We start from the raw sequence: 13206 nt of genomic DNA on the forward strand, positions 1-13206 counted from the left end.
AAGCACCTGGGAAGGGGCCCCTGTAAAACACTGCAATGATTGGTTTCATAAAGTAGCTTTACAAATCAGCAAAGATGTGAAATGTCTACAGGACATTTACATTTCATGCATTTATCAAGAATCTGATAGCCATATTACCTCAAATAAAGTGGAGGGGAAAAAAGAAAGCAAACCTGTCTGTAAGTCTGTAAGAAAAAAATGTAAAGGAAAATTACACTAACTGGAAAAAACAGACCATCTGCACACTGTATTAAACTTTATTAGACTTAAAGGAATAGTTGAACATTTTGTAAAAATGAGTCGATAGATACTACTCTCCCTTGAGTATGAAACTACCGCCAGCAGCCACTTAGCTTAGTGGAGGAGGTAAAGCCAAGCAGAACAGTCCTCTTAATCCAAATGTATATGAGTCCGCTAAACCTCCAGCAACTTTGAATTGATGCGCAAGTGAGGAAGCTGATAAATGGGCAAAAAGAGCTTTAAATGGCCTCATTTAACCAGTGACAAGTGTAAAGCAGTAGGTCTTGGGCTCTAGGACTGTGTGGGCATCTCCAAGTGCACCTGCTATTTTCAGCCCGTCCTCAGAATAATGGCCGTAAAGGTTGATTATGCAGCAGCTTATTGCGACCCATATTTACGTTTATTGTTAGACCATGACCTCTAGAGACCGTGTGATGGTAGCAAAGGAAGAAGTCTGGAAGATGTATTAAGAGCAATAAAGTCCACATATGGAGGTGGTTGGGGTGGATGGTTGGGTCAAACTACAGACTTTTCATCAGTTCCTGTGTGAAAGAAAAGTCATGGTTGACTTTAAAAAATTTTTTTGTTAAAAATTGTTACGTAGGTGACTTATGTCACATAAGTTAAGGCACACGACTTACATGAGGTGAGTTACTTAATGTACTTTTCCTAAACCTAACCAAGTAGTTTTGTTGCTTGTACCTAACCAAGTAAACTAAACCACTAAATCATGTGACATACGTCACTTGCGTCGTTGCTGGACTGGTAATTTCCAACGATCATATAATGTAGTTTTGAAACAAATGACAATCAATCATGTACCCTAGATACAACAGCTGAGTGAGGTGGATCGGAGGGCATGATGATAAATAATTATTCTCTCAGCCAGTCACACCACAGGTCTCATCGCTCTGAAACAGCTGAGCCAATCACAGTGTTGCATGACGGGTTAACAAGTAAGCTTTAGAGAAGAAGAACTGGCTTCTCCAGGAAATCATATTATTATCTGGTTGATCAGGGCAGCATGATGGAACACAACAAATAAAATAAAAATAATTAGATGGCTCATACAATATATCATGTATTTTTATCATACATATATGAGAGTGGTATCGATCTTCTCATCTCTTCTCAGAAACGCAAATAGTGTCTACAAGCTCTTTTTGATTTCTTAACTGTATTGCTTTCCTTTTTTAGTGACCTAAATGTATGATTCGCCGTTCAGCCCTTCAGCAGCTAAACATCCAATAATCTAAGAGTCTATAATAGCAGCTATGTGAGGATGTACTCACACACAGCTGTGCTTCGGGCTTCAATGTCAACATGCTGACAGGCTGTTGTTTAGCTGGTATAATTTGTACTGTGTTCACATCTTAGTTTCGCATGTTAGCACGCTAACATTTTCCAATTAGCACAAAACACAAATTACAGCTGAGGCAGGAGGGAACGTCATTAGTTCTGCAGGTATTTAGGGTTTGCAGTCAGGGCCCCAAGGCTCTGGAACAGCCTGCCAGAGGATATCAGGTCGGCTGAATCACTGATCTACTTGAAGTCCCTTTTTTATCGGAAGTCCTTTCCTGATTTTACTTGAGTTTTAATTTAACTTGTGTGTTTTCTTTTGCTGCCTTTGTGAAGCACTTTGTAACATGGATTTTGAAAAGTGCTCAATAAATAAAGATTATCATTATTATTATTTTGATCATGAACAAAAATATTAGGCAAAATTAATTTTAGACTTGGTGATGGTGCTAAATTAAATGTTTGGGAGATCACCAAAGTCATTACAAAACAAAATTAAATTATTCAAATCATTCAATACTGTTAGTGTTCATTGTTCTGTATCTGCACTAAAATAAAAGTTTCCTTTAATTTTTCAAATGTTCTTTATGAAATGTATGTGCCCAATAAAAGCTATTCTGATGCCAAACGTTATCTGCAGGCATCCCTTTCTCCTCAACTCAGCGGCCTGTATGGAGTACCAGACAGGTCAAATACACACGTCCTCCATTCCCAGGACGGGACCATCATGTCAGTCAACAGATACCATTCGGGGAGAAGGTTAATCCCTCATTAAGTTGCCAATGACATGGACGATCATTTCTGTGAGTGGATGGAAGACTCTCTGGCCTAAATGGCCATTATTAACCCAGAGGAGAGCAGCTCGTATGGGTAACTCTTTACAGCACTGGTGTTGATGCTAATGGTTTAGTTAGCTGGAGAACGGAGCTGCAGTGACAGGAGGTCCTCCCTTCGGCCACACATGTAAATGAAAAACACACAGAATCATAGTGGCATGCAAAAGAGGTATCAATGCTGGAATTAGTCAGTTCATTTCACATTTTAACCATTTAGCTGACTGTGTGTTAATTTATCTCATCCTACAGAGTGAGAGAGCTGTACTGAAAGGTTTTGGCTGAGGCCACTTTGGCAGGATATGAGACTGATAGAGGGGTAAATATTCTCTCGCACTTTTATCGCTATTTCTGTTCCTCTCTGGCTGGTATTTATTACTATATTCACATGCAGCAACAGTACATCATACTCTGGTCACATAAACTGCTTAGTGTTCAGTGTTCAACCCCGAATTGCCCCTGGTGGCTGTTTTCCGGCAATGTATGAATGTGTGTGAATGGTGAATGCAGTGTAGTGTAACAGCGCTTTGAGTGGTCGAAAAGACTAGAAAGACGGAGCACTACTGTATACTAAATCTACCTACCTCAAGTCATTACTCCTGCACAAAATACTTACACTTATTTATTCCAGCATCCTTTGCACTATGCTTCATTGCGCTGTGTACGTGTATGCATGTATATGTACCTGTGTATCACATCCACCTCTGACATGTACATACTGCATCCTTTGCACTCTGCTCACTGCACTATTTGTCAATATGTCTGTATTGTTTTTGTTCATAGTGTGTATATTTGTGTTGTCTACAATGAATTGTATTTTATTTTTATTATTGTGATTTTGTATTTTTGTATGACTAAGGACATCGTGAGCAATGTACAATCCAGAGTCAAATTCCTTGTACGTGTACACATACCTGGCAATAAAGCTGATTCTGATTCTGAGGTGTAACTTATTCACGTGTAGGCTGCTTTAAAAAGAGTTGCAGATTCGACTTGGATTTGAGTTAAAAATGACGACTACAAAACTTCACTGCTATATGATGGGAGACTTGAAAGTAAACATATTATCAGAAAGTCCCAAATTTTGGACGGCTAAAATAACGTAAATTGTAAGACTGTGCCAGGCATCATGAAATGTTTAATTGTTAAACTTATGCATTAAAATATTTTTGTGTCAAAGATATACACACAGCGTGAAAGCATAACACAGCTTTAAAAGCAGATTAAATCAGTGCAATGGTCAGCTTTCATTTAGGTTAAGACTTTGATAAGACCTGACTTGGACTTGCCTCAGAAGACTCAAAGAAAATTTGAATTCTCATTTAATATAATTTATTACAAATTATATTAACAAATGACAGACAGTATTTGGTTTATGTGATCTAAGAAATGTCACAAACTCTTCCTTTTGAACAGAAATAGTTCATACACATGTCAAGCCTCAACTAAATGTTTAAAATTGGACTTTTGCAAACAGGCGTGCATGTTCAGACATGTTTTTGGATCATTTTCTTTGTCTCACATTGGCTTACTTTCAAGAGCTACCCAGAATGGAAGATTGTTAGTGAGTTATTAAGGTAAATTAGGTAAAAACTGAATACATTTATTTCTTTTTAATTGGAAAACTGTAAGACACTGTCTTTTTATTTAGGTTTTATTTAAGCAAGAATAAACGGCTGTGTTATTTAAACTAATCATATTATTAATTAATTTAAATAAATAATTAGGCATCTTTTTTCTTTTGCCACAAATAGTTTTCACCTGCAGCTTGCATCAAATGGAAAACTAAAAGAACAGGTGTTTCAGTTGTAACTTTACATCAAATCGGGCTTCTCATGCCGCTGCACACATGTATCAGCCCACAACGGAGCCTGAATGTGTATTTGAGCCAGACGGAGCGTACCTGCCCTTTCCCTAGACTCCCATTCATAGTCAAGGTGAGGGCCAAGGCCCAGTAATGAGCCCTCATTCCTAGCAGCAACGTGGCAGAGGCAGGTCGTACTGGATCGCTCTGTAAATGGCTTCATAAACTCATTAGCCATGGATGTGCATGGACAGGAAAGGCCGAGGTTACAGTGCCCGTTAAATGTGTCGGGCAGGTGAGAAAACTCTCCCCTTTCACCTCAATAATAATAATGATGACAGTGTTTCTCCAATGCTTTTGTTTCATTCAATCATGTGTGAATTGAGCTGGAAGGTGAGACAAAACAGGGTATAAAAGTTTCTCCTCTCTGTTCCTCGTATTTCTCTGTCATATATTATATTTTTTACATTAAATGTATTTATTTAGCTGATGTTCTATCCAAAGCGACTTACAGTAAGTATACCATAACTCCTATATTAACAATGTTTAGATTGATCTCATGTATTCCCTGGGAAACTTTTGCTATAGATGATTACCACTAGTTGAAAGTCATACTTAAGTTGTGGTTGAAACTACATCCAGAGGTGGAATATAATTAAATACATTCACTCAAGAGCTGTACCATTTTTAAGGTACTTTGAGTATTTCCAGTTTATGCTACTTTTTTTCTACTCAACTACATTTACATAACAGTTATATTATCTAGTTAAATATTCTTTATAAAGTTAATAAGACAGATGTCAAAACTAATATCAAGCACAAGCAAGCGTGCAAATTACAGCAAGGAAATAAACTCCATGTTTGCTTCAGGAAAAATCACGGTGGGATATCTTGGAAAAATCTCAATGTAAAATCTATAATGTTTTTTTGGAGTTATGCATCATATCCCAGAGGTAAAATACATTTGCATGTAACCAACAGAAGATACTGAATGAATGAGTGCTGATGAGGCGTTTCAAGCTTTTGGTGAGAGCCTCATTTGGGAAGGATGGCCCATTGAGCCATTAGAGAGCAGCCCCTCAGCTTCTTTCTCCTCTCAGGCCATGACTATGAAAAGAGGACTCTCTGTGACAATGGTCCGTGTATTCCTTGTCTGGCTCCAATACACAAGGAGGGCCTTCTCTGCATCAACACAGCAGCCCTGTCATTAGACAGAGGTTTCACTCCTAATATCATGAGAAAACGTGTCTGTTTTGTAAACCAAGACATGTCAGTGAAGTTCAGATGTACAGGCCTACTGGAGGAGCACTTGACTGAAAATGGCTGAAATAAGATCTCCCTCTTTGGTCTGCCCCACTGGGTGTGGCAATTATGGTTGCAAGGAAGGTCATTTGCATTGTCACTAGTATTAGCAGTATTTTGCCAGTACAATGTCAACCCAAATATATCCAGAATACTTAAATAGAAAATATTCACATTTGAGTCAGTAATTTTTTAAAAAGTACTACCTTGAAAGACTAATTGGCCATTAAAATTTCTGTAAATCAAAAATATGACTAGTGACTAATCTTTTCACACTGCAATGTAATGTATCCACAACTGGAGAAGGCTATCATGTTCAGTCTGACAGGCTTGAAATGCCTGTCATGTTGAGTTAATTCCACTTGTTTTCATTGATTTTTACTTATTTAAACAACTACTAAAAAAACATATAAAATCATATCATTGGACTTTCAGCACAAAGTGAATTAAAGATTTGTCAGGACAGAGATTTTCTGCAGTGCATGTCAGCAAACACTGGTCATGGGGTGGGTGGTCTGGTCGTAGAGGCATCAGAGAGACCATTCTTATTGCTTAGGGCAAGTCGAGAAAGTCTGTGTTTACCCTCTTCATTAGACATTCTAGTGTCAGTGAAAGAGAATAAATAAAACGCTCCGAGGTCAAAGAGAAAGAGCAGTTCGCTTCGGTGTTTAAATGTGTTTTAACAGTTACTTAAGGCTCTGGAGAAACTCTCTGCCACCTCCAAATGATTGAAATGAGCCTGGAAAGTTTGCAGAGCTGGCAATAATCCAAGTTGAAAGAGAGGATGTCTTTGTCCTCGGGTAGAGTAAGAAAGTAAATCACTTCCTTTAAAGAAGCTGCGGAGCGCTTCATCTTCCAATCTTTAATGAGAAACCGAAAAAACAAAGCAGTTTAAGGATATTATTTCCTGCGCATAGTGTATTTCAGAGTAAAAGTTGTCCTTTCCAAGGACAACACACGTGTGCAACGGTAGAATATTAGTGACCAATGAGACATTTTGCACGCAATAAATAAATCCACCCTCAAATGTGAGGCTTTAGACCAACTTGGTTTGTTTTAGGAATCAACCAAATGCCTTTCCCAGTCTGAGTAGCGACATCATAAGGATGGGGTGGATCAACCTGTGGATTAACGCAGTTGCTGAGATTAGTGGAGTTGCAGTTTGGTTAAACCAGCAGCACTACTCTGTCACCACACCCGACCCGCTGAATTTGACGCCTCAATTACGCAGGGCACTCATACAATTTTAAGAGCAACACCGCTGCTGTTAAAAAGCACACGTTGGAAATAGAGGCATTCATTTTATACAGGAAAAAGATTATGGACTGTTTACATACAGGAGTGATTCCTGATTTACAGCGGCTTAAGTAAAAGGATAAATTAAAGCCTTGAATAGTGTTAAATTGGAAGGTTGAAAAAAAGTTTGGAAAGAAGATAAAAAAATAAGAGTAAACACAGTAGATTATCTGTAAATTGGACAGCTTGAAGTCGGCCTCCAATTGTGACGCGACTTGTTACGCTGCTTAAAGCATATATCGGCCAGCCAGGACTTAAAAGGCTCCAAATAAGATGAATTGGTAACATCAAGGCCTTCCCAGCGGTAATGATTACATTTGGACTTAAGATCCATGCAAGAATTTGTAGCCCAGTAAATCTCTTGAGTTCCCTGCCCCCACGACTCTTCAAAAGCCTTGTCATTCAAAGGGTTAGGATGTTTGACAATCCCAGCTTGTACTACTCCACCAATTAATTGGATACGTTGTCGGGACGTTCGTTTCTCTCATCTGCTTCTTAGAAAGACAAAGGATCGATGGGGGGCTGTTGACACCTCTGTGTCCGGCCGGAGTATAAATGAAGACTCTCCACAGAGGAGCAGCATTCATCTTCCTGCTTCACTTGGAGCAACAACTTGTTTTTTGCAAAGACCTTCGAGATCTTTTTTCCTCCCACTTTCCTTTAAACAACGGGCAGAATGCAGTTGCCGAACAGACACGTCGGAGCTTATGGATACTCAGTGCGTAATTACGCACCAGCATCGCTGTACCCGCAGTACCAGGGGACGCAGTGCGCGTTGTCAACGAAGCCTCCCAGTGGAAAATCTTTCACTATTGATGCTTTGCTCGCCAAGCCAGAGGACACAGCCAGCTGCCGGACGAGTCCTACTCAGTGCGGAGAGAAATATCAACCAGCAGCACCAGTTCTGTCTGTCCCTGGACACGTAGGCTTACCGATGGCAACAGCACCTTACCTCTACTCACCAAACATGTTGCACTCAGCGGTCCACACACAACCTGGATATTCAGTCTACTGCTACCCGCCTTTCACCTACCAGTCGTCGTGTCGGGGACCATTTTACGCACAAGGTAAATTGAGTGCTTTTAATTACTGACTGGAAGTCTCACAGCAAGATATGTCTAAATGTAACACCATAATCATGTGGCAGTGTGATTAAATGTGTCCTCCCTTCTTTGCAGCTCAAATGTCCAAAGTCAACGCAGGTCTGCATTCGTTCAAAACTAAAGGTGGGAAGTCGAAACGGATGCGCACTAGCTTCACCAGCGAGCAGCTCTCCCGGCTGGAGAAGGAGTTTGCACGGCAGCAGTACATGGTCGGATCAGAGAGATTCCTCCTGGCCTCGGCTTTGCAGCTCACAGAAGCTCAGGTAAGAAAATATATTAAATAAGAATTTCATTAACATTTAAAGTGTAGCCTCAGAGACATATTTACAGTTGGCCATACAGTATTTCTAATATGAATCTTGTTTTATGTCTCCAGGTCAAAGTATGGTTCCAGAACCGACGCATCAAGTGGCGCAAACAGAGTCTGGAGCAGCAACAGGCCAAGCTGGCCAAACTAGGCCTGGCCGCTCCGCCGAAAAGTCCCGGATCTCAAGGCCACGGAGACGAAGTAGAGGAGGATGAGGAGTTCTCCGACTTAGACGTGGATATTGACGTGTCTGATGATTCTACTGACCACTGTTGACCTATCACCACTGGACTTTTGAAATTTCCTTTGTACATACTGCTGAGAAAGGAGGCACGTGTCTCCAACTATGAATATTTAATAGATGTATAGTTATATATTTAATTTCCTGCATTTATTGCTCTTGATGAGTTCACTTCATGTGTTCAGTTTTTGCATATTTGAATGAAATATATTTTATGACATTACTGGCGACCTTGTCCTGTCATTCTTTTTTACTAAGTGGAAATGTTTCAGTTAAAGGTGTCATTTTGTGTTACAAGGAAAGAAATGTATGTAACACAGTTTAAGTGATAAAACTAGAACTTAAATTTGTGTCCACCAATCAGGAATTAGTGGCATTTAAATCAATATCTGATGACAGTCCTGGGTTTGTTTTGGTACTGTCAAAGTAAATCTGAATATCATCACACCCACACAGTCCTGATGAAGCAGGTTAGCTCATGTGAGTGTTAAACTCTAATAAATTATACCTAAAATGTGTATTTCATTGTCAGTCTTAGTTGTTACATTTAATGTTTAAGAGGAATATATACAATTTGAAAGCTCATTTTCAGGTGCTTAAAAGAAAAACAGATAAATCATGGGTTTACGTTAAATACATGGCACAGAAACTCTCATCTAAACCACCATCAGTAAAAGATGTCAGACTCATGTTGGCAGACTACTATTTGACTGTTCTAAATTTCATCAGCAATTTTATTAGGTTATTATATACATACAGTAATTACCAAAAGCAAAATCGAAAGCACAAAATGTGCTCACCGAACAATTGGATATGACTTTCTCCGAACCTGATTTAAATTATAATAAATAAATGTTCGCCTGTTTATAAACATGAGTGTTCCTTAATCTGCATATTAGTATCAGAGTGAAAGAGAGAAAACCTGTCTCCTCTCTAATGTATCCCAATCAAATCATCATACCCATTGACCTCTCCTTATTGCTCCTCTAATCTCACTCTGTGCCCATTCTGAAGATGATGGCAACATGGCAAGACATTTTCTCCTGGGTTTGACCTAAGTCAGTTTATGCTTGAAGTCTGGGATGGACTCGGGTTCCCCTCCGATTTAAGCTAAGCAAATAAATAACCAGCTGAGGGATTAGCTGGGATATCTGTAACCCGGGGTGGTAGGGGTCAGTCTGTCTCGGGGCTAGAGAGCTGGGTCTCACTCTTTAATCTGTTTAAACGGTCAATACGCCTGTTCTCACTGCTTCCCAATGGACAGGGCTCCCACATGCCCACCCACTGCCAGCAGGTGTCCTGTCTCTGCTCTATTCAAACTCCACATCTTTCCTTCCAGGTGGAAAGGGACTCATGCTGTCCGCTGAAACCTGCCTGGCAGACATCAGGGATAAAACAGGAGAGAAGACAGCATGTAGAAAGGATTGGGATATAGCAAATGAGTCCATCAGAGCAGCTAATTGGGGTGGTCAACCTGAAAGTCCTGTCCTGTGGATAACTCGGTCATATTAAACAAAGAAAGCTGATGGGAACACAGAGCAGCGGTTTCCATCTCTCTTTAATCTTCACATTTTTTTATGCAATAGGTTTTTACATAACATTACTAACATTAAACATTTTTTGTTGTCATATAAGCTTCTTATATGTAGATTTATTTCTCCATCTCATGTCCATTTTCCTTTGACAATACATGGCCAATGTAAATGAATTGAGAAAAATCTATAACGTATATAAACTCCTGATGTCTGTCTGTACTGCCACAGTGACAGATCAATTTTGAATCTGTTTAGCTATCAAACAAACTAATAAGCTACCTTTATAATTGACTCTCAGAAACATAAGAATCAATCAAATTTCATCTACAGGACAACACTCCAAATACCCCAAATACCCATGCAATCATTTCCTAGCTTGCACTGTGAATAAATCATGCAATTTCAGTGCTGTCATGCTAATAAGAATTCAGCACAGTATAGATAAGTATAAGCGTGTACTTGTGAATCCTTCAGTAAACCAATGTTGTTCTATCATATCAAGCATCCCTCCTTTTGACACACAATCAAACCGATTTGTCAATTTAGCATAATGTGGAAAGAAATGTCTTGGCAAACAGGGTTTGTCATTAGGACCAAGCCACACACCATCCTTGATTTTACAGCCAGTTTTCCGCCATGCATGTTTGTCATCTAAGGTAGAAAACTGCTGCATAGCCTGCAGTGAATCTGAGCTGTCTGGGTCTGTCTGCTTGCTACAGGAGGTCCCTAAAACACTGTGGGCACAGGGAAAACATGATGTTGGCCTAATTAGAAATGCAGATCCAGTGGTGATCACCTCGAAATCTTAACACAGGCCTTGCATGCAAGAATATCCACTAAAACCCTTAAAATGAAGCAAAATCTAGTTGCGACGCCTAAGGTAACAGCCTTCAGTGTGGACATGAGTTGTGAGCAGTTCAAGTCTTTTCCCCTTCTAAGAGGTTTGTTTGAAGGAATTCATTTCATAATTTAATAACAACTAGAGAAAAAGTCAGAACATTTTCCCCAGTTCCCATCTTTATCTCTTTATATTCTCTATATCTTTATAAGGCTGTTCACTGTACATAAAAGAGTTTAGCATGTTCATTACTTATAATTAGACTAGCCAAATGTACTATTGTTGCTCAATCTCTGTTGTTTTGCTCTATTGCTTTTTTAAGGTAATTATTTCCTTTGCAAAATGTATTTTAGAATAAGGGTCTCTTTCTCAAGTGCAACGTGTCTGTGCAATGGTTGCTTGACCAAGTGGGAACTTAACTCATCAAATCCACGCTACCAAAAAACAAACAAAATCTGATCAGAAACTGAGCAGAAAAGATGAAATGCAAGCTGGACAGCAAAACGTTTTTTCAGTCAGATCATATACACTTTGACTTTTACATTCGTAACTCATAACTGTTTGTATTGCTGGTGTACTATGGGACATTTGTAGGTCTGTATTATTTTTGCATGTAAATACAGCAAAGATAAACTATTTCACTGTCTTCCTCCATTGCTGACTAATTGAACTCCTCAATCCGTGAAAAAACACCAGCACACACCAAAACTGTAGGGCAGCAGAGGTGCTGTAAGAGGGAGAAGAAAGCTAACAGTATCAAAGCGAGAAGTTTAATAAACAGTAACAGAGTTGATCTCTTTCTCGGCCTCTTGTCCGCCACCCCCTGCCTGCTCTCTCCTGGTGCCCCTGCTTGGTCTGATTAGGGCTGAAGGAGCAGAATTTGTGTAAAAACCCCGGAGAGCCGTTTCTGATGTGATCAGCCGGGAATCAGAGCTGCCCCCTCTCCTCTCTCCACAGCCCAACGTAATCCCATTGAGGGAAAGAAAGAAGCAGTGAGAGGCCTGGGAAAACCTGGAGAGTCCTGGGGAGGGGAGGGGGTCACTGGGCTCATCGTCCCAATTAGCACAGGGCACCTTAACGGCTGGAAACATGCCAGTGCCGGCTGGGTTTCTTAAGACTTTCTACAGGGTCTGAACTGAAGCTCCTTATGAAAGGCAACAGTTACATCTTCATTTGTCCCGTGACTTGATGCTCTTATCAGCTCTTATTCCTCTTGCACTTCAAAACTTCCCAAAATTTGTCTTGGTATTTTTTGTTTATCCACAATTTCTAGTTGTACTGCATTTTGTAGAGCCGAAACACAATTAGATGATAAGTGGACAAATAGTCATCAACAAAAACCTGATTAAACACTTCTGGTATCAGCCTCTCAAATGTTAAGTTTTCCAGTTTTTCCTTGTCTTATATGATAGTGATTTAAATATAATTGGGATTAGAACCATTGATCGAACATAAACCACTGGAACTTGCACTCGTATTTTCTGTTATGTAGGTTCTTTTTGTCTCTAAATTGTGCTGAAATTTAGTTAAAGATTCTCTTGAAAAAGAAATACTCTGATCTCAAGACACTATGCCGGTAAAACTAAAGGTCAGATAGATAAAATAAAATAAAACTCTGCTAAGATATATCACATACAAGCAAAATAAACTGCACAGACATTGTCAAGCTTTCAATGAAAACAAGCAGCCAGCTACCTGCTAGAAACTGACACTCACCAGATGCTGATGTGTAGTTACAGTAAAACAATACTAATAATACTACCCTGACACACATGGCATACATTATGTTCACAGAAAATGTAAAAAACAAAACAAGACAGCAGACATTAAACAGCCTAAATGGAGATCTTTAGCATTATTTTGGTCAGAATAAAAATAACATGCTGCTCACAGACTGCAACACTAAGATAAATAATTTCTTAAGTATAAATTGTACAAATCTTGGACTTCAATTAACAGTTTTCTCGATTAATGGATTCATTGTGAAACATGCCCAATATAATTTCCCAAAACTTTAAGTATATAATTTCAAACCGCTTGTTTTGTACAACCAACAGTGTAAAACCCCAAATATGTTCAGTTTACTATCATACCATCATCATCTGAATCTGGTAAAAATTTTCATTCTTCTTTCTTTACTAGACTGACGGATTTGTTTATCTCATCGTACTCACAAATGTATATCAAATGAATGCTAGATGCTGATAACACTGAGAACATAGTCTTCATATTGTTGTTGTTGCTGTTTTTATTATTGGTTGTCTTTTCAGTGTGCATACATTACTCAGCTGTCTCCTGAAATACCTATAAACATACCTCAAAAATGTCATTAGCTGTAAGCATCTGTTTTTCTCCCTAAATTAAAATGCCCAGTTCAGATGTAATGCAGCTCTGAGAAGGTGTGAAAG

General features: G+C 39.2%; 1 protein-coding gene across 1 annotated transcript; it reads left to right on the top strand.

Annotated features, from left to right (window-relative positions):
• Positions 1–7349: 7349 nt before the first annotated feature.
• Positions 7350–8460, top strand: noto (notochord homeobox). The gene is made up of 3 exons (XM_038728208.1): positions 7350–7841; positions 7953–8140; positions 8254–8460. The coding sequence occupies exons 1-3, from the start codon at positions 7451–7453 to the stop codon at positions 8458–8460; spliced, it is 786 nt and encodes a 261-aa protein (XP_038584136.1). The 5' UTR covers positions 7350–7450.
• The last annotated feature ends 4746 nt before the right edge of the window (positions 8461–13206 follow it).

This window comes from Micropterus salmoides, unplaced genomic scaffold (assembly GCF_014851395.1).
Source record: "Micropterus salmoides isolate LMB-PRFRI ecotype aquatic unplaced genomic scaffold, ASM1485139v1 Ms_hic_scaffold_19, whole genome shotgun sequence".
Taxonomy (NCBI): Eukaryota; Metazoa; Chordata; class Actinopteri; order Centrarchiformes; family Centrarchidae; genus Micropterus; species Micropterus salmoides.